The sequence below is a fragment of the Megachile rotundata genome, chromosome 11, assembly GCF_050947335.1.
Source record: "Megachile rotundata isolate GNS110a chromosome 11, iyMegRotu1, whole genome shotgun sequence".
In the NCBI taxonomy this organism is placed as follows: Eukaryota; Metazoa; Arthropoda; class Insecta; order Hymenoptera; family Megachilidae; genus Megachile; species Megachile rotundata.
In genome coordinates, this window is record NC_134993.1 from 6,100,734 (window position 1) to 6,123,091 (window position 22,358).

Below are 22,358 nucleotides of genomic sequence, written 5' to 3' on the forward strand. Positions count from 1 at the left end.
TTCGCGCCAACATGTAATACCGCCGAACTATCTTGGTGCCAATCGTCCACGTTTCCCGCTCGCCCGTTCGCGCCCGATCGTATTCGATGAACACCGAATAAACCAATCCCACATTCGGCCATTCCTGCTTCATCTTCTTCGTCCCCGAAGAGGTAATACTCCCGTACCGCTTCATGGAATCAACTGATGGTGTGTGCCAGGGTCTTTCTCCGTCTCCTATCCGAACACCTTCGTACCTGTCCTGGGCTATCTCTGAATCCTGCGAACTACGAGGAGGAAAGAGAGAGAGGTAGCGGAAATCTCCCACCCCCTTTTTTCCCTCGACTAACTTCAAACGTTTCTTTTTCTTCTCCTTCTTTAACCCTTTCAACGTCAACGTCCATCTCGCGACCTTATGTGCTACGTCCTGTTTATACAACGTTTTTTCCAACATTTTGCAAACTGTAACTAATCTAACTCCTAATAGATACATTCTAAATTCTTGCACCGTTCTTATAACTACTAACAGTTCTAGTTTCAACTTTTTTCTCCTACATCTTTCTGCAACAGTACCGCTTTCATCTTTAGAGGCGAGGAGTAAACACGTCCACCTTCAAACTCATAACCTAAGTATTCGACACGCATCTGCATAAACTTAGATTTCGACCAATTTATTTCTAACCCGTTTTTCGCCGCGACCTTCAACGCTTTTACCAATTTCTCGTATGCTTCGTCGACGTACTTAACAACGTTCTTACTCCGAATGAACTCCTTACCAATTTCGGTTATAAATCGCGTATAACTAGCTGCACTAATGGACAGACCCAACGGAGTATTCACGAACTCATGCTGTCCACTTGAGGTTACAAACATCGTGTGTTTTCGACTGTTTTTATCTACCGATACGTGTAAAAATCCGCTCTTTAAATCTACTACCGAAAACACTAGCGTTCCTGCTAAGGAGTCTATACTATCTTCTACAAGAGGCATGGGGAATCTGTCACGCACCATCTGTCTGTTTATTTTCCTATAGTCTATACACACGCGATATTCACCGTTCTTTTTCGGCACAATCACCACGGGACTCGAAAATTCACTGGTACTAGGGTATATTATGCCATTCTCCAGCCACTCATCTATCTGTTTATCTAACACCGCTTTCTCTCTTGGAGCCAACCGCCTCGGACGGTGACTGATTGGCTCCTCGCTACGCAAAACAATCTTTGTCTCTACCGACGTAATCGTATTTTTCGCAGGCTGATAACTCGCCATCAGCGTATTTAATTTCTCGCGGTATTCTTGAGACACATCTAATTCGTTCGCTTCCACGTAATTAATTTGCATCAGCTGTCCTACTTCGTCTCTCAGATCGTCCGATACGTCGCCATTCGTTTCGTCGTACTCACGCGTTTCTTTCGCTCCCGACACCGCGGTATTCACCGGTCTTATTGTAATTACACCGCCGCGAATGCACACTTCTACCTGCACTAAAAAGTTTCGCCCTAAAATTACCTCGGACGTCATCGTTTCCGGCGGTACTACTAAAATTTCGGTATTATAGTCCGTCCCATCTACACTTAGTTTCGCGTCGAACCGACCTACCGGTATTGTTTGTGAATTCCCGAAACCCGTTAACACTCGACGCGTTGCACATAACTTCACACTTGCAATCTTTTTAAAAATATCCGCTCGAATCAAATTTACGTCACTGCCCGTGTCTATCAATGCGTAGCATGTAACGCCGTTAATTGTCACAACCGCGAGTTTATCGTCCGTACTTTGAACACAATTCACTGACTTCCGCCGCTCTTCTTCACCCTTTTTCGGGCATTCCTTTGATATATGTCCATAATCGTTGCAACCAAAACACTTCGGGCCTCTGTTTTTATTCGGGCATTCTTTCACTGCATGCTCCGTCGATCCGCACGTGTAGCAGTGTAACTTTGCGTTGGCCCTTGACACGGCTTTATTTGTCACTCTTCTTTCGTCTTTCTTCGGCTCTTCTTTCTTCATCGTTCCCCTCTTCCGATCGGTTCTTTCTCTCAGTCGATCGTACACCTCCAGATTTCTCTTTAATTCACGTAAGCTTTGAGCACTATACAGAATTGCTTTATTAGACTCATTGCTATCTGGTATACCGTCTATTATGTACTGCATAAGAGAATCTTCATCGATCTCTCCCTGCTCAGCTATTTCCTGCATTTCGTAAATATATTGCCGACTGGTCTCACTGGGTGTTTTTCTCCGCCGATACAGTTGGGCATGTACTTCCGCGTTGTTTTTCTGAACGTGGAAGTCACGGATTAGGCAACGTTTCAATTTTTCCCACGACGTGATTCCCTTTTCAAACGACACGAATTTCTTTGCCGAACCTTGCAACATTTTTTTGCCGTATATAAAATTTTGTACATCATCCCAACCTAATAACTCACTCGTATCTTCGAAGTCCTCTATCCACTTTTTAATCGGTCGTTTATCGTCTCCAGTGAAATGGCACAGGCTGCCCTCTACGTCTTTGATGGTAAACCTGCTTTCCCTTCGTTTCCGGTTCGCCATCTTATTCCTCTTCTTCCTCGCTACTTTCTTCGTGGAAACTTTTCCACGAGCCACTTTTCTCCGTGGTTTCCTCATCGTCATCCGTTTCTTCTGGTACATCATTTTGCACACCCACTAACAATCGCGCACGCAATTCTGGTTTTTTCCCCACCGACGACAAACCAAGGGTTTTCAATTCTTTTTTCAATTGATCTACCTTCATTGCGGCTATCGTTTCCTCGTCCAGCTTCTTAATCTGATTTCCCCTCTTGTCGGATCCACTTTCGCAATTCGTTCCGTCTGTACTCTTTCCTGCTTCCATGGTTTTTCTTCGTATATTGTTCTTTCACGAGATTCACAATTCAGACACAACTTATCGACACGTGGTCAACTTTCTACCGCGCTGCAACAACTTAAAACCTGTATGTTTCACTCGCGAACCGAACAATCAACGTACAACGTTATACCACGTTTTCCCAACCGACGTGTAAACTTCGCGATCCGTCTGAATCTCTCGATCCCGGCTGAGCCTCCAATTGTAGGATCGAAAATACTCGAGGTTGACGGATTACTAATTTTTTTGGGAATAATAATAACAGAATAATAATTTTAATAATTTAACAAGAGTATAATAATCAACGAAATATAAAAATCAAATACGGACACTGATACAACTTTTCGGACGACTTCCTACTTTCAACGTTAAAACGAGACTGAACCCGACGCTACGCCTTTTTCCGCGTTCTCCCCTGGTTCCCGCGTAAAAGGAAACAAATGCAGTCCAATTCTTCGTTCCCTCGCTAATTTTCGCGCCAACATGTAATACCGCCGAACTATCTTGGCGCCAATCGTCCATGTTTCCCGCTCGCCCGTTCGCGCCCGATCGTATTCGATGAACACCGAATAAACCAGTCCCACATTGATGTGCCTTTTTCCTTTTTCGGTTATACGCTTTTCTATTTTCTTCTTTAATTTTACAAATTTGCGTTTTAGCTTTCTCGCGCAGGTCGTCACGGTTTTCTTCAAATTGGATTAATAATTCTTTTTCAATTAATTCTTTCAAGAGCAAATCGTCTTTATCACGCATCTTTACACCAAATAGTAATTCAAATGGGGTCATTCCGATACTACGTTGGAATGTTGAATTTAAAACTCTTTGTAACCTATTGGTATATTTGTACCATTTACTCGGATCCTCTAAAGTTAATTTTGATAATGTAGAAATAATAGTTCTATTCAGTCTCTCTACCTGTCCATTTGCTCTTGGAAGACCAGTCGTGATTAATATGTGATTTATCTTTTCGTTTTTACAATACTCTTCGAATTCTAGTGAAGTAAATGCGGTTCCTCTATCGGATACAATTTGCGTAGGATTTCCAAATATATTCTTTTGCGCCTCTAATTTATTTATAACTTCGCGTGTTGTTGTCGATTTTGTTGGATATAGCCGAACGAATTTTGTAAAACTATCGATAACGGCAAAAATGTGATTGTAATTCTTATAAGTTGATTCTAACGGTCCTAAGTGATCGACATGGTAAGTACGCAACGGAATATCGGCTTTAGTGAGGGGATGTAAAAATCCTTCTTGCTTCCCTAATTTCCTATTAGCTAAAATACACGGAATACAATTACTATAGCGTTCTATCTTCTTTTTAAGATCGGGTATAGAATAATCTTGACGAATAATATTTTCGGTTCTCATAGTTGCAAAATGTCCTTTCTGGTGAGCCTCTTGAATAATTTCGTCTTGTAACACTTGCGGTACAACTAATAATTCTTTCCCGTCAACAAAATTGTAAAGTAAATCGTCTCGAATACAGTATTGTTTATATGGCCTAGTTTTTAAAATCTCGAAAATTAATTTGATTTCCGAATCTTCTTCTTGCAATTTTTTTATTTTCGGTATAATCGACTCTTTATTAATTATCATTACTGCATTTCTACTTAGTGCGTCCACATGTTTCATTCTCGTTCCCTGTCTATGCTCTATCGAATAATTAAAATCTTCTAGAAACAGAACCCATCTAGCTATACGCGGAATTATGTCTTTTTTACTCATCATTTTTTGAAATGCAGCAGTCTGTAATAATTTTAAAATTTATTCCTAAAAGGTATGTTCGAAATTTTTCAAGTGACTTTACAATGGCAAGGGTTTCAAGTTCGTAACTGCTATAATTTCTTTCCTCTTAGTTTTAAGGCTCATATAATAAACTGGATGTAATTGCTCATCGTCGGAAGATCGTTGCATTAGAACTGCTCCAAAACCGTCTTTGGATGCGTCAGTATGTAATTCAGTTTCGGATTTTGGATCATAAATCTTAAGAACTGGGCTTTGACAAAGCACTTCTTTCAACTGGTTAAATGCCGTCTTTTGCAAATTATTAAATTCGAAAGGTTTGTCTTTTCGCAGCAAGTCACTTAAAGGTTTCGCAATAATCGAATAATGTGAGATAAATTTACGAAAATATCCTGATAAACCTAAAAAGCTTTGCACGTCTTTTATACTTTTTGGTTCGGGAAAATGAACGACCGCTTTCACCTTTTCTTCAGACGGATAAATTTTTCCGTTCTCAATATGATGACCCAAAAATTCTATACGTGTGTGCATCCATTTACATTTTTTTAAATTCAGATTTAAACCATAATCGCTTGCAGTTTGTAACACTAATTTTAATCGCCTCAAGCATTCTACTTCGTCTATCGTGGGAATTATTATATCGTCTATATATATTAAAACAACGCCTTGAACGACTAACTCACGGAATACGTCGTTTATAAATCGCTGAAAAACCGCTGGTGCGTTTGAAAGACCGAATGGCATTTTAATAAATTGGTACTGTCCAAAATGTGTTATAAAAGAAGTGAACTTTCTACTGTTTTCATCGACCGTAATATGGAAAAATGCGTTTTTCAAATCAATTGTGCAAAAAATACGAGCATTCTGTAATCGATCTAACAATTCTTCAGTTAAAGGAAGTGGAAATCTATCTTTCTCTACGATTTTGTTTAATTTTCGGTAATCAATACATACGCGAGAAGATCCGTCTTTCTTTTTTACTATTACTACCGAACTTGCATATTCGGATGCATAAGGCTCAATAATACGATTTTGTAACCATTCGTCTATTTGTTTTTGTAAAATATCTCTTTCAAGCATAGACAATCTGCGTGGTCTTTGATATATTGGCTTTTCGTCTTTAAGAATGATACGCATGTTTATTGTGGCATCTTTTTCCTTTTCGGGTGTATATGAACTTTATTAAACTTTGTACTTCTTCACGTATTTTACCATCCTGAACGTGCGTCAAATCTAATAAATTATTATCAGTCGAAATTTGTGTCAAAAATGTGCATAGTGGAATTTTATGAAAAATAATATTCTGTTGATTAATTGTCAATTCGGCCAAATTTATAATATCGGTGCCAATTACACCTTCTGCATTCATCGAATCAATTGGTACAACGTAAACTGTCGTCGGAAATTCTTCTGAATCTATTTTAATAGTTATTTGCACATAGCCAAGAGGTAGTGTTTCGTTTCCTTTACCGAAACCAGTTAATTTTGTTGTACACGCATGCAAATTGCCAATGCCAATTTTTTTATAAACGTCTTCGCGCAGTAAACTAACGCAACTACCAGTATCAATTAATGCCTTAACGCGTACATCGTTAATGAAAATTTCTTTACGCATCTCGTGTCTCGTCGAAGTTGAAATAGTATTAACAGTGGGTGTTACCTGAGGAATTGTAGTCGGCTTACCTCCTTCTTTTTTCGTACATTCTGCGGCAGTATGCCCAAAACACTTACATTCAAAACATTTTTTCCCTAGCGATTTGCGCGCACAGTCTCTAGATAGATATCCTTTTTCACCGCAATTGTAACACCTTGATTCGACTCTCGATGTCGTTGCATTTTCATTCTTCTGGAACGGGGTTTTTCTTGAATAGTCGCCTCTTCCTCCGAAATCCGTTCTCCTCGTCGATTCTTCTCTTACTCTTACAGGAGCCTCACGATTCTTCTTCCGCAATGTTTCGTACACTTTCAATCGTTCTTTGAAATCACTAAGTTTTCTGGTACCAAATAGAATTAATTTATTACTTGTTTCGTCGGGTATGCCGTCAATGATATATTGAATCAAAGCGTCGTTTTCGATCGTTCCACGCGATGCAATTTCCTTCATAATAAGATAGTATTCCTGTACCGTCTCGTTTCTTCGCATTTTTCGCTGTGACAATAAATTGTGTAATTCGGCACTGTTCATTTTCGTCGAGAATTCGTCACGCAACAGTTCTTTTAATTTTGCCCACGTTTTAACACCTTCATTTTGAATATATAGTTTAGCTAGTCCTTTTAATGATTTTTTTGCAAACACTAGTTTTTCTAATTCTGTCCACTCAAACAGGATTGCAACATCTTCAAAATCAGTGATCCATCGTTCCACTGGATACGAACTACTGCCATCAAAGGATCGTATCGAGTCTTCTACATCACGGTAATTCATTGCGAATTCGACAGGTTTTCTGCGTCTTTCTTGATTGTTACGTCTTATGCTTCGATTTGATGCGACGGACATACCATCGATATCTTCTATGTCCTCATTTTCTTCCTCGTTTTGGTCGTCATGATGGTCAATCGCATCTTCGTCTTCTGTTACGTCTTCGTTATTTTCAGTAATTGTTACAAGTGAATTTATGTCCATTAATGCACTGCACACTTTACGAATCAAATCTTCTCGTGAACCACTATAGTCCAGTCCAAGAGTATTGCAACACGAAACCAAATCACCGAATGTTAACGCGTTTACTTGAGTTAGTTTTGTTACATGTTCTGCGGAACCGTCCGCGAATGTAAATCCGCCAAATTCGCGTAATCGCTTGCGATTAGCTCTATCGCCTTCATTATCAAACACGAACCGGTGAAGGGCTTTTATGGACGCCGCCGACGCAGTTTTTATTTTACATTCAATCGTCGCGATTTGTTTCAGGTTTTCCATATTTTTCTCAAATTATCGTCTAAAGAATATACGGAATTATTTCGTCTAAACTCGTTACACTTTACAATAAATCGTCTTTATAATCGTCGCACGTCGTCTTCGAATCGTCTTCGTCTTTACGCGAACTGAATTCGTCAATTTTCACAGTACCGCGCAATTCGTCTTCAACACCGTCACACACGACACTAATATGACTCTTTGATAGGACGAGCCCCCCAATTTATAGGTTTTATTGTAAATTTAACTTTAAGTGTAATAGAGATTTGCTGTGATACTTGCACATCTATACGTCGCGGCGTCTAACGAAATTCTGCCCCGAGCACGCGTGCAGGTTTCGACACGTCCAAGCAACAAACGACGATCGCTTCGACGCAAAATTCCGTTGAACACGCAAAAATCGTTATATGTATACTACTTCACGAAATACGTTACTCTAACTATAATACAATGTATGTTTACTTACAACTATGTTACACTCCCTACATATGTGTTTAGCAATATATAGATGAAATTTAAAATCTTTCGTAGCGTTGAATTTAAACCTGTATATAATAGTGGTTTTTCGTCGGATTTCATAATGCAAATGTACGCTAATGTTCATTTTGAGCAAAACCAGCGGCAGTAAATATTTGTCATTGATTGGTACGTAATTTTGTCCATTGTATGTAGAAGCGATGTTTGAATGTTGTATATATTGTTTGACAGGTACAGGTTATAGTGGGGAATATTTGCAAGCTGATTATTAAGACAGTGTAAGAAGCTGCATGTCAGTTATTGCAAGAAATATGGTATCACGTAGAATATTATTGTCCAGTAATCCATATGTATAGATTAGTTTGGATTTATTAAAACTATGTGGGATTTTTATGTGTGCGAAGTAGAACTGATTTATTTTTTCTCATGAGGAAGTGTAGAATATAATAGAGAACACTCTATAAATGGATAAGTTAAATCAAGTGTTAAAGAATGGTCAGGTTTATCATTATTTGGCAATTTCTTTTGCGCGTTACACGTATAAGTACTATAGCTGTGAACTCAAGCATGTTTCCTCTTTTCGTACATTCTGATGTCCAACACGGCCAAAGTCACGCCAATAAGAGTAAATGAAAGGATGTATTGCTTATTTCATGAAAGAAATATGATTGGTAAAATTGTATCTAATTTTTGACAGGTATAAGCTACAGCGAATCGCATCTTGAAAGTACTTATTAAGGTAGAACAATCAAAATTAACCTCCATATTCCATGAAATAAAATGAAAGTGTTGTTAAATGCAATATATCAATATACAATAATATGACCTGTTGTTCTGTCCATTCATTTTTAGCATTTGTTCAGACATTGATGTGGAAATTATAAAAGAAGTTATAGAGGAAAAAAAGTTGAATACATACAATAAAGAAATCAACCAATGTAGAGACAGAATGTATAATTTTTAATGAAATATTTGAACAAATAACTCAGGCATTCTCTGAAAGCGCAAATGCAATTACTTTCTGTCGAGGTACATCAGGAAATATGTTTAAGGTAAAAGAAATATTAAACCTTATTTTTCTCAATATATCCTTTATTTTATAATTAATGCTGTTGAATACATTGTATCAATATATAATAATATTTCTTTTCTTTATTTCCAACACATGTGTAACGTCCCTGGAACCTAAGTTCAGTTTGTTACAAGCGCTAAAAAGGTAAAGAGCGGCTTTTAGCCCTAAACGACTCGATTTTGCAAATAAAGATTGTGGGATTCGTGTGGTGTGCGGTTAAGGAGTGAAATCCACAGGTCAATATCTTTCAACAATTAGATTTATTCAATAAAACGATAAAAATGAAACTAACAAATAACAATAACAGCGAGTTTCATTTCCTTAAATTCACGATTATCTATCACGTATTGTTTAATTTGTCAAATTCTATTATTTCTATTATTATTATTATTATTATATCAAGATCTATTTAGTTTCTCTATTCTAATTAATCATTTATAACCTATATACCTTTATTTATTCGTTGTTATTGTTATTTGTTAGTTTCATTTTTATCGTTTTATTGAATAAATCTAATTGTTGAAAGATATTGACCTGTGGATTTCACTCCTTAACCGCACACCACACGAATCCCACAATCTTTATTTGCAAAATCGAGTCGTTTAGGGCTAAAAGCCGCTCTTTACCTTTTTAGCGCTTGTAACAAACTGAACTTAGGTTCCAGGGACGTTACACATGTGTTGGAAATAAAGAAAAGAAATATTATTATATATTGATACAATGTATTCAACAGCATTAATTATAAAATAAAGGATATATTGAGAAAAATAAGGTTTAATATTTCTTTTACCTTAAACATATTTCCTGATGTACCTCGACAGAAAGTAATTGCATTTGCGCTTTCAGAGAATGCCTGAGTTATTTGTTCAAATATTTCATTAAAAATTATACATTCTGTCTCTACATTGGTTGATTTCTTTATTGTATGTATTCAACTTTTTTTCCTCTATAACTTCTTTTATAATTTCCACATCAATGTCTGAACAAATGCTAAAAATGAATGGACAGAACAACAGGTCATATTATTGTATATTGATATATTGCATTTAACAACACTTTCATTTTATTTCATGGAATATGGAGGTTAATTTTGATTGTTCTACCTTAATAAGTACTTTCAAGATGCGATTCGCTGTAGCTTATACCTGTCAAAAATTAGATACAATTTTACCAATCATATTTCTTTCATGAAATAAGCAATACATCCTTTCATTTACTCTTATTGGCGTGACTTTGGCCGTGTTGGACATCAGAATGTACGAAAAGAGGAAACATGCTTGAGTTCACAGCTATAGTACTTATACGTGTAACGCGCAAAAGAAATTGCCAAATAATGATAAACCTGACCATTCTTTAACACTTGATTTAACTTATCCATTTATAGAGTGTTCTCTATTATATTCTACACTTCCTCATGAGAAAAAATAAATCAGTTCTACTTCGCACACATAAAAATCCCACATAGTTTTAATAAATCCAAACTAATCTATACATATGGATTACTGGACAATAATATTCTACGTGATACCATATTTCTTGCAATAACTGACATGCAGCTTCTTACACTGTCTTAATAATCAGCTTGCAAATATTCCCCACTATAACCTGTACCTGTCAAACAATATATACAACATTCAAACATCGCTTCTACATACAATGGACAAAATTACGTACCAATCAATGACAAATATTTACTGCCGCTGGTTTTGCTCAAAATGAACATTAGCGTACATTTGCATTATGAAATCCGACGAAAAACCACTATTATATACAGGTTTAAATTCAACGCTACGAAAGATTTTAAATTTCATCTATATATTGCTAAACACATATGTAGGGAGTGTAACATAGTTGTAAGTAAACATACATTGTATTATAGTTAGAGTAACGTATTTCGTGAAGTAGTATACATATAACGATTTTTGCGTGTTCAACGGAATTTTGCGTCGAAGCGATCGTCGTTTGTTGCTTGGACGTGTCGAAACCTGCACGCGTGCTCGGGGCAGAATTTCGTTAGACGCCGCGACGTATAGATGTGCAAGTATCACAGCAAATCTCTATTACACTTAAAGTTAAATTTACAATAAAACCTATACATATTATGCATTTCAACACACGAAACACAAAAGAATCACCAATTTAATTGAATTCACATCCGAATTTAATATATTCCATCACATATTTTATCACATAACGCATAATATATACGAAATTTAATACACCGAATTGCGTCTACCGCCGCGCGAACTAAAACAAAGCGAGTTCCAATCTCTACGAAGTCCGAACGATTCCGAGTCCAAAAGGAACCTGTCCAATCGGCACGGAGTTGGAACTGTAAGACGTCATAAACGCAAGACGTCCAATCGGCACCGCGTCGAATTGGGACGAGTCCAATCGACACCGCGTCGAATTGGAATGCGTCCAATCGGTACCGCTTCGAATTGGAACGCGTCCAATCGACACCGCTTCGAATTGGAACGCATCGAATCGGGACCGTCCAATCGGGACGGAGGCGTATTGCTTTTCGCATACGTGGCTTAAATACAAGTTCTGGCAGCGTATTGTTTATCGCATACGTGGCTTAAATACAAGTTCTGGCAGCGTATTGCTTTCGTGATTCGTAACGAAATTTAAAGTTTCCTGCGGTGTATTGGTTTCTCCTTTTGTAACAAATAACGATCGTTCTGACTCGAACGTTTTTACAGGAAACGGAATGGTAGAGTTCTTTCCTCTCCCCTGTTTCTTTTTTCTTTCGCCTTCTTCAATCTCGAATTGAAGACGAATTTCCAAGCATAGGGCTGAGTCTCAACAAATCGCAGCGTGGTAACTGCTCTACCGAGTACAACTCGCCGCCAGGTACCTAAGTCATTTAGAGACGATTGCAAGTCTCAACGTCGAACTTGGCGTACCCATGATCGACCGTTAGAGCGCCGTGGTCGTCGTACGGTGAGATCTCGACGACGAGTCCGATGACGCCCATACGACAAACTGGGGCCCGTGCGATGAACGATCCGAGGATCGTCCACCTAGTAGTGTCACATTGTTTTGAGCCTTTCGACCCACACGAGACTCCTAAAAAAATATCGTTGCTAACTTTGTCTAGAAAGGATACGCCCTTATAAGGGAACATATCCAACTCTGACACGCCGATTTTGATGAAACTTATGTGAGATATAGTTCTCAAAGAAATATTTGACACGTATTTTTTTTATCGGCAATCGTGCATATTGAAGGGGTGAAAATAGCCTTCGAAGTTGGGGGTGGAAATCATATTTTTGGGAATATCTCCGGAATTAAAGAAGATAACTGGATTCTTTTTTTTGTAAACTGTTGGTCTTTTAATAGGCAATTTTTGTGCGAAAAAAAATTTCAATAAACTTTATTTGTTTAAATAATATTTCGAAAATTTATCATTTTTGTTTAAATTTTTGTACTAAATGTTGATCTATTTTTTTGCAACTTCGTGTACGTAAACTATGGACAAAAATAGGGGATACGTGTTTTTGGAATTTGTTGTTTGTTGCAATGTTTATTAGATATATAATTTAAAATAACCTCCTGTGAATAAGGGCAATCAGCATTTTTATTAAAAATATCATTATTTCTACAATCTTTAACAATATTTTAGATATTAGCTAAATGAGCTAATCGTTATCGGCCTCCAATTCGTTATAATATCCAAATCTGCTGACGCCTTAGGTATCAGAGCAGTTCGATTTTCCAACCACGGTTTGGGGTAGTGATTTATAACAATTAAGATATTATATAAGGTAGCTAGCAGCATTGAGATAGTCTTGTAAGAATTTTCGCACGCGTATCCATCGGCCTGCTTAGGGGGTGCATTGCATCGCCGTCTGTGTTGCGCAGCGCTCGCCGACGTACGACTGCTTAGATCAATTTTACATGAAGGGCATATATCCAAATTGTGTACCAACTCATGATCCTTTAAACCATCGCCATTGTCGTCAACGTCCGAAAGGGTATTCATCCTCCGGATAGAGGTATCCGGCCATCCGAGGCTTGTCTGATTCTTCTTGGGTGCAATAATCTTCGCCCGAAGGCATGAACTCAGCGGGCTACAAACCCGGAGGGTCCATTTGGCATTCGCCAGGTTCGGCGTACGCCGTTTAGCCGTGACTAGGACTGCGATGGCGACGTGAGTCACCCAAACAGCCAACCAGTCACGTTACCGACAGGTACCACTTAGAGGTAGGTCGTGCGACTTGGATGGGAGAGACTAAAGGACCTAACAAGAGGTCTGAGTTACGCATTGCCATCCCTGCAACTATGACCCACGTAAGCGACAGAGTTTTTCCCCCGGCGAACCGAAGGAGAAACCCGGAGCGATTTACGCTTAAGAGAGTCATAGTAAACTAGTGGCCCGAGCCGACATTGAATAAAGTGGGATCCGGTATATGAGTTTACCTATATAAGTTTGAAGTAAATAAAATAGCCCGCAAGTTATATACATCATAAATAAAAAGAAAAGAAGAAGTTGTTTATCCGTCCGTGAGTAATTGATTATAAACTATGTTTTTGGTATGCGATGGGTCCGGATGTGTTGGGTACGCTGCGTGGCCGATGAGGATACGAAGCTGTGCGCGGGAAGTAACGCGGCTCATGGCAACATACAGCTGGCCGTGATCGAAGACGCTGTCCTTCAGGTATATTCCGACGCGCTGAAGTGTCTGGCCTTGCGACTTGTTTATAGTCATAGCGAATGCGACTTTCACCGGGAATTGCTCACGGCTAAATGCGACTCCCAGGGTACTGTCGCTTGGTGTTAATCTTACTCTGGGAATTATCGCTTCTTGGCCAATGTGAGTGTCGGTTATTATTTTGGCGCGGAATATCCGACTGCCAAGGGAGGTGATACGCAGACGGGTTCCGTTCACCAGACCATCGACCGGAGACATATTTCGGATTAGTAGAACAATAGCACCGACTCGGAGACGCAGTTTGTGCGGAGGCAGGCCAGCCACTTCGACGTGGTTCAATAGTTCTGGCGGATAATCTATAATCGCTTCGGCGGACGGATCAATGAGTTTATCTTCCGAGAAATAAACTCCTTGTTCTCCTTCGAGCGAGTCCAGTATAATATTATTAATAAAGTCGCAGTGATCATTGCGGGGACAAAGCAAGGCATGAACGGGGTTCGGCTGTGTAAGATTTCGGTTATAAACCCAGTCAATTAGGTCTCGAGGCGACCCATGAAATAATAGGTCTTGCGGGATACTGGTTATGTCCGTGTCGGGAACGTTGGCGGAACCGTCGCCAATAGTGAGAAGGTACGCGGCAAAATCAATTTCTCCCGGTCCAACACGCATGTTTTGCGTGAGATGAAGCAACTTAAATTGCGACCAAAGGGGATTGCTACAAATGGACTCGGCGATGTTCGAACCTGCGAGCGCGTTTGGAATGACAGGTGCACATTGCCGGAAATCACCACCAAGTAATATTATCTTACCTCCGAACGGCAGTTGACTATTGCCCGTTATATCCTTAAGCATACGGTCCATCGCCATTAGTGCCCGTCGCTCGCACATGGACGCCTCATCCATAATAATCAGTTTTGCAGCCATCAAGCGTTGGCCTGCGACACTGGCACGGCTTACGTTGTAATTTGAATGTTCGGTGAGGGGAACCGGTAGTTTGAAGAAGTAATGGGAGGTACGGCCGCCAGGCAATAGAAGGGCCGCTATTCCGGTCCACGCGGATGGGACGACGACGTGTCCGTTATTTCTGAAGTGTTGTATGAGGGCCTTGTATATAAACGTTTTGCCAGTGCCACCTGGACCATCCAGAAAGAAACAGGTAGGGCCTGTATACGACGAACTTAGAGTGTCTAAAATAGCATTATACGCTCTGAGCTGCCCCGTATTTAGCCGACTAACGTATTCCTCGTTAGGCACGACATACTCATCGAATGGAGCCAGTTGACGGAAAGCGGTAGCCGGTGGTTCCGGGAAGTTTAAATTCGTCCAGTCAACCATATTAGCCTCTGCGATCAATCTTATGTCACGTAGACCATGCGCGAAGCGAAGACTCGTCGGTGCCATAGATACGGATGAGGTCATGCGTAAGTTCCTCTTTGTGGTGTTCCCACATTGAAGCGCCGTTGGGTGGACGGGTCAGGGCAAGTAGTTATCCGAAGAGGACACGAAAAGCCCGTGGACGTTGGCATTGCGCGGCTTCGTCTAAGGTCTCCTGGAAGGCAGTACCACTATCGATCAGTCCGCGTGCGTGGCATGCTTCTTGAGCGGAGGCGTACACTCTACCTTCGTAGGAAAAGAGTTCGTCCCAGTTGCGTGGACCCTTAACATGGTGGAGCAAAAGCCGAATCGCAGCCAATTCCGGGTTATTCGGTGGGACTTGGAATATTCTGCCAATTCGATTCGATTGTCGAACTCCGGCGGTCCACTTTTTTGCCTGGCTGCTCCATATGAAGTTCTGGGGGATATCCCGGTATAAATACCCGCGAGCGACCGGATTAATGTCGTTTAATTTAAAGAACGCCGTCAGTTGCGTGTCACGGTTAGCTGCCGTGTTTGCCGCGGGACCTGCCTGACCGACCGCGAAGTATACCGTACGGTCGTTCCTCCTGTGTACCGTTAGGCGCTCTACGGTATGAGAGAGGCCGTATAGATTATACTTCATTAGGCGCCAGTGAGCCTCGGACGAACCAAGGTATCGCATTGTACGGTACCTCCTTATTTCGTTACCCGGTTCGGAGGTAATAATTTCTGCAATATGCGTTACGTCGTGGCCTTTATTAATATAATTAAATATATATTTAATTACACGTACACCGGAAAGGTGTTCCACATTGATGTGACAGCCGAACATCTTCGCCAGATATGGGTTGTATGGTACTACATGACGATTATCCAACCGAACCGTTATTTGACCGCGCCTCTTCATAACGTGCCGGCCGTTGTCTCGCCGACGGTATAGCGGATATCCATTCAACTGCACCTGTGTATGTTGCTGGAAGGCCTTGGGGAAATTCTGCTTGCATGTAATCCCGCCGTCTGGCGAACAGATTTCAGTACACAGATGCAGGTAATTTGTACAAACTATATCGTATAATTCGGGGTCTACCACCGGGTCCGGAATTTCTGCGCATATAACGCGATCAATGTATTCGGGATCTCTCGAATTATGCGGCGGTTCAACAGCGACTATCCAGTGCGAGTGGGGTATTTGTCGCTTCTGCATTTCTACGGAATAGCCGTAGTACCGGCATTTACCGAAGAATGCATTTTTGGTAATTACCAAAAAACGCGATTCCCGATATCTGGCCTTAAGTCTCGCCGGTTTCCATGATTAATACTGCCTTCGATCTCGGGCCAAGCAGGATTTGCCGTGAAGGTGATAAAAAATGTCGCAGCACCAAGTTGCATAGACATGGCCAGCATGTCATGCATGGTGTTCATTGCATGTCGTGGACCGCCGATGAATGAGGATGGCAGCAATACTGGAACACTGGTGTCAGGATTGTTCGTCACGCTGGTCCTTTGATCGTGATTATTGAAATCGCCGATATTCTGCAATGAATCACGACGTAGGACACTCTGATTCTCTTGCAGCCATTGAAGTTTGTCTTCTTCAACTCGTAGAGCTTCGTCGACCAACCATTGCTGAAATAACTTGCCACAGTCCTGCAAATAGTCTTGATCGTCGCGAATGGCCATCTGACAAGCTGCATGCTCGCGAAGGATGACGTATTTCCGGTTATCAGTTCCCACAGTGTGACGGATACCGGTGTGCCATCCAATTACCGAGTACGGATCCAGCAAAGGATATAACATGGCATCAAGAAGGGGTTTCGTAATCTTGACGATCTGTAGAGGTTCGGTGTTCGGCATGGCACGATTTTGGATGATCAGCTGGTGGTGTTGGCGAGGAAGACCACCGTGGTCACCGTATAATACCGCTACATCGTCGCGTGTAGTCGGCAGGTTGGTACGCCCGACGTGAATACCGGCGCCAGCAGGGCCAGGCAAAAGTTGTATGTGGACTGTAGGCCGCGGTTGATTTTGTCGAATGAGCTCTTGCTCCTTCTCGTACGCGTGGAGAAATTGCTGAGCAAGGGCCGAGTTCTCTCGCATGATCATAGTAATATTATTTAAGATCCGAGGACTTAATTTCGTGGCCTCGTAGCACAGTCTTGTGGCCGTTTCTATGTTACAAAAGTAGGCTGAGCCATACGGCATGTTTGCATCAGTGCGCGAACTATCCTCCTGATGTAACGGGCCAATGCGATGGAATATTTCTCCTCTACCGATCAGATAATAAGTGCCAGACGGAGGGTTATCAATTTTGAGACCGAGCGAGCAGAAACTAAAGGCAGAATTGATGTAGCGGCTATTGTCCTGGAAATATTTGAAGTCGCAGTGTTCTGGATTAGTGAACACCTCACGGAGATACGGGTGGATCGGCCGAAGGGTAAACGCGACCTTTCCGTTAGAGCAGCAGGAAGAAAAGTGTCCGGCCTCGGTACGCTCTGACTGGAAGTGTTTGGCCATGCAATGTGGACAAATGGCATTCATCGGCCCAATGCTGTAATAAGATGTCTCCATGAAGAGTCTCGTGGCCGTAGCTTCTCCGGTACGACGGGCGACTTCTTAGCGCTCATTCAAGCAATACTTGTTCTCGCGTTGCAATCAACGCCGGCGTTCGTCGATACCTGCGGGCGTACGTCTGCCTTGTTCGTCCTCTTCAGTTGGTCGTAACCACTGTGGACCGAAACATCGCCGTCCAGTATAGGGTAGCACTTCGCCATCTGGACCTATATCGGCGTAAGTAGCTGGTCTGCCAACCGAGCGTGGAGTAGCGGGCACATTTGTGTTACGTGTTCTTCGCCGACGAACGGGCTTTGGAGCGCGAAAAGAGGTAGACGTTGATGGCTGCGGAGCGGGAGAAGCCGAAGCACGTATCATCGCTGAGCTCGTTGGTTCAACAACGTACGGCGCAGTGGCTTTGCGGACACGACCGCGTGATGTTGACGGAACCGGCGACGAAGCTTCAGTTGCAGAGCGTGTCCGTAATTGGCTTTGCGAATTACGGTTTCTGTCCGTTCGGGCAGTAACAGTAGACCGGCGACGGGTCTTGATCGGACGACCTCGGCGGGCGGTATTTAGAGGAGAATCATCCATTATTGATGTTCTGTACGCTGAAATAATACAAAAAAATTAATACAAAATCTATTTAGTTGCATGTGACACAATTGATACTTACGACGAAAATCGAAGACAAAGTTGGTAAATCGTAATATAAGCTCGGCGTGCGTTAATCCGATACGACTCTGTCTTTATCGATATGCGGTACCTTAAAAGAAACAGAATAAACATCTAATCTATTTATTTTTAATAGATACAATATACTTACGTTCAAAATAAAACAGAGTTCGATGATCCCAATGTAACCTTAACGGGCGTTACTTGTACACTGTCCTGTCAAGATTTATATCTGTTATACTAAAGAGAACATAATTATTACAAAATATATGAAGTTTTAAGCAGTAAAATGTACTTACGGTGTAAATGGAACAGACAGTTGTAAGATCCCAATAGAACCTTAGCGGCGATAATCGGGCTATTAAAATAAGATGCAAGATATATTATATGAAACAGAATTTGTAAAAAATAGAAACGATTTTGATTAATACTTTATACTTACCACGTAAATACAATACGGAAATCGCAAAGGGACTGCAATGCTATCCTGAAAAGGACGGTCACTGTAGGATGTAAGCGTGAGCTGTTTTCAAGCCGAACGCAGAACTGCAAATAGATAATACAACCTTTCCGTTAATAATTAGGCAACCAAAATATGTGTGAGATATATTATATAGAACAGAATTTGTAAAAAATAAAAATAATTTTGATTAATACTTTATTACTTACCACGTAAATACAATACGGAAATCGCAAAGAGACTGCAATGCTATACTGAAAAGGACGGTCACTGTAGTATAAGAAACGCGAGTCAATGCACGGGAATAGAGCGAGCAGGAGAGCGAGCTGCTGTCAAGCCGAACGCAGAAGTGCAAATAGATGTATTACCATGCGTGTCATCGTATATGAAGGGTTCTTTTCTTCAGTTATATGCCGCATAAAAATGTGTTCTGTCGTTAATATTCGAAGTGTTAGTTTTATCCACTTGCCGTAAATAGTTTTTATTATTTGGGATTATTCTACTATAGTTTATATAGGGTGTTTCAAAAATATTTAATTTTTTCAATATTTCCTAAAGTATACATTTTTTCCAAAAATGTTTCGAACAAAAGTTTTAAGGTTTTATATGGGGCAGCCTACGGTGCCCTTCTGCCCCACCCTTGGAAGTAATTTCTTGCTTTTGATCGCCCTGTATAACTCAAAGTTAAAGTCAAAGTCCTGAAACGAAGCGGAATCTATAGGGTGTCTCCGATACTCTTACATGTCGCAAAAAAATATTGTACTTGTTCGATATTTATTAAAAATTTGAAAAATATTTTCATCCCCTCCCATTTTATTAAATTCATTTTGCGATGGTCTAACGTAGAATTTAGCCCGCTTTCCGTGCTCGTGATAAAAAATATGTGTGTCCGTTGCAAAAAATCGATTCGACCTTCAAATTGTCTCGACTGTTGATCCGAGAGCCAAGCCGAAAGCAGGGGCTGAAGCAGTCTTTGAAACCCTTCAACTTTTGTCTGAAACATTTTTCTCTAAAGTCAATAGTTTCGTAGATATTCGTGTGGACCACTTTTTTTGAATCACCCTCTATAATTTAAACTTGAAGTCAGAGCGTCGAAACAAAGCGCGTTTCGCATGGTTTTTCCGACACTCTTTCATGATTGAAAAAAATGTCTTACATTTATTTATATTTTTTCGAAAAATGAAAAAAATTTCACCCTCTACATTTTTTGAAATTCATTTTCTCGTGCTCAGACGTAGGATTTTCCCTGCTTTTCACGAACGTTATGGTGCTAGCCAAAACGAATGTGGCGCCCTCATGGAGTGCAAGCGAATGGTGTGAAGTTCGTCGAATGTTCTCTGTCTATTTACTGTGTTTTTGGTTAGGAGAGACAAGGACGGTAAATATGATGTTACGAAAAAACACGCATTACGCGAGCCAAAACGACTCTGCGAAGAAGTAATATTTCGACATAATTTCTTTTGCATACTACTCTCAGAAGTTTAATCTAGGTCGGTCCGCGGGCCGATTTTGGAAAAAGGGACGTGAAAAATTTTCTTCTATAAGAAATGTTAGTTTTCAGTGCATAAAATTGTTTTGGACAAAATTGCAAAATCGGCCCGCGGACCGACCTAGATTAAACTTCTGACAATAGTATGCAAAAGAAATCATGTCGAAATGTTACTTCTTCGCAGAGGCGTTTTGGCTCGCGTAATTCGATAAATCCGAACCGTTTGAATAACAATATGGCCGCTGGGATATCGCGCTGCTTGGTGCTGAGACTGGATTCAGGCCTGGCTATACGTACATACATATAGCACCCCAGAGGGTACCGCTAAAAGGGCCCACCATTAAAAAACAGTTTGCATCAAAACTAATAGATGACAACAATCGTATCATGATATTTTCTTTTCAAATGTATCATGTGCAAACACAAAATATTAATTCCAGAAATAATATATAATAAATTAGTTATGTTTTATGTTTTTTTAACAATTTGCCCGATCTTTTCTACGATATACAGGGTGTCCCGCAATTAGTGTAGGACCCGAAAAGGGGTGGTAGGTGGGGCGATTCTGAACAACTTTTTCCTTTGCCAAAATATTGGTTGAGGCTCAATTGGTTGAGGCTTATTGAGGTAAATCAAATTTATTCGATACGTTTATTTGTTATGGCAAAGAAATAATGGATAAACTATGGAAAATTATTTTCGTTCGATATTGTGATAATGAAAAAGAACAAATTCTCATTTTTAAAAAATTAAATAACTTTTCTATTCAACAAATAAAAATTTGAATTGAATAATTAATAAATTTATTAATTTAAATGTAACTCACCCATTGAACCGTAAATAATCACGATGAAAATGCATCTCTGTCACTGGGTCGATCCACCGATCCTTACTGTTCTCATAAATAATAGAAACTCTGAAAAAACTCTCAAGAAACTTCACTGTCACCTATCACTGTTATCTCTCATTATTAGTTTTCATTATCACTTTTTTCTGTCATTTTTCACTAATTTTCACTAATTTTCACTGTGAGTTCAACACATAAATACGACGAATGAAAACACATAAACGAATATTCAGAAATAATTTAAACTATATTATCTTGAAAGCAAGAAAACAGAATTTTTTATTAAAAACAACGATACATTTTATTTCAACACGTATCTTTCGACAATAAACGATGACTGTCGATCGACGCTGCAGTCGTTCAACAGATCATCGTTGCATGGCAACCGTTCGCGACGTATGCCTCGCGATCGAGAACGAAACCGCGATCCGTGGCCAGTCTAACAATGTCTTCTAATAAAATACAATATAATATCGATTCCTCAATTCGGATACCTTATAATGAGAATATAGCGTATCGTTAAACATACATATCTATGAATAATCGTTCACGCGTTTTCATTCGGTCCGTTTACCGGTCGTGCTTATGTTGTGCAATTATTAGAAAGAGACAGTGAAATAAATTGAGAGTTCATTGACCCTGCCAGGATATCAGCTGTTGATGCTCTGATCGGTGGATCTACCCGGTGACATAAATATTTTTTATCGAAGCTAGTTTTTTCATGAATCAATGGGTAAGTTTTATTTAAGTTGTTTCCATATTTTTAAAATTATACGTACGCAGCAATTGATTTATTTCACTTCAATGAGGTACTGCATTAGATATTTTATTCGAATTTTATCCCATTTCGTAGGGAAGGTACTCATTCGTTTTGAAACGTGAATTTATTCATTTGCTTCATTAGAATAATCGACAGAATGAATTTTCGTGAATTTATTCTTTTTCCTTTTTGAAGGCTTAAAATAAATACAAGATACTTGGTCTGGGTAAACAACAACTAATTGGTTTATCTCCCATTCACGAATTACGAAGAACTTAATATTATTCTTAACTTCTTAATTCATTATTCAATTTAACTTTCACCTAATAACTTCCTGTTATACCGACGATATACCAACGTTATACCGACGTTATCGATACGTTTGTTCACGACGACGATCGGCCGTCATATTCGAAGCTGTCGCTCACGCTTTCGCGCGCCCGGTCTATGCACGCTCTCATTGGTCAGTGTTTTTTGCTAATAACTCGAAAATGGAGCCTCAACCA

At 40.0% G+C, this 22,358-nt stretch overlaps 3 protein-coding genes across 3 annotated transcripts in view; 1 reads left to right on the forward strand and 2 right to left on the reverse strand.

The window, feature by feature from the left end:
* Window positions 1-22,358, forward strand: part of LOC143265368 (uncharacterized) — a 253,696-nt gene that overhangs the window by 157,077 nt on the left and 74,261 nt on the right. The window lies entirely within an intron of this gene.
* On the reverse strand, window positions 4,655-7,511 carry LOC143265399 (uncharacterized). Its single transcript, XM_076537226.1, has 2 exons — window positions 5,807-7,511; window positions 4,655-5,712 (listed from the first exon to the last, which is right to left on the reverse strand). Exons 1-2 carry the CDS (start codon window positions 7,509-7,511, stop codon window positions 4,655-4,657), a joined length of 2,763 nt encoding a protein of 920 aa, XP_076393341.1.
* LOC143265400 (ATP-dependent DNA helicase Pif1-like) lies at window positions 13,557-15,050 on the reverse strand. Its single transcript, XM_076537227.1, has one exon. The coding sequence runs from the start codon at window positions 15,048-15,050 to the stop codon at window positions 13,557-13,559; it is 1,494 nt and encodes a 497-aa protein (XP_076393342.1).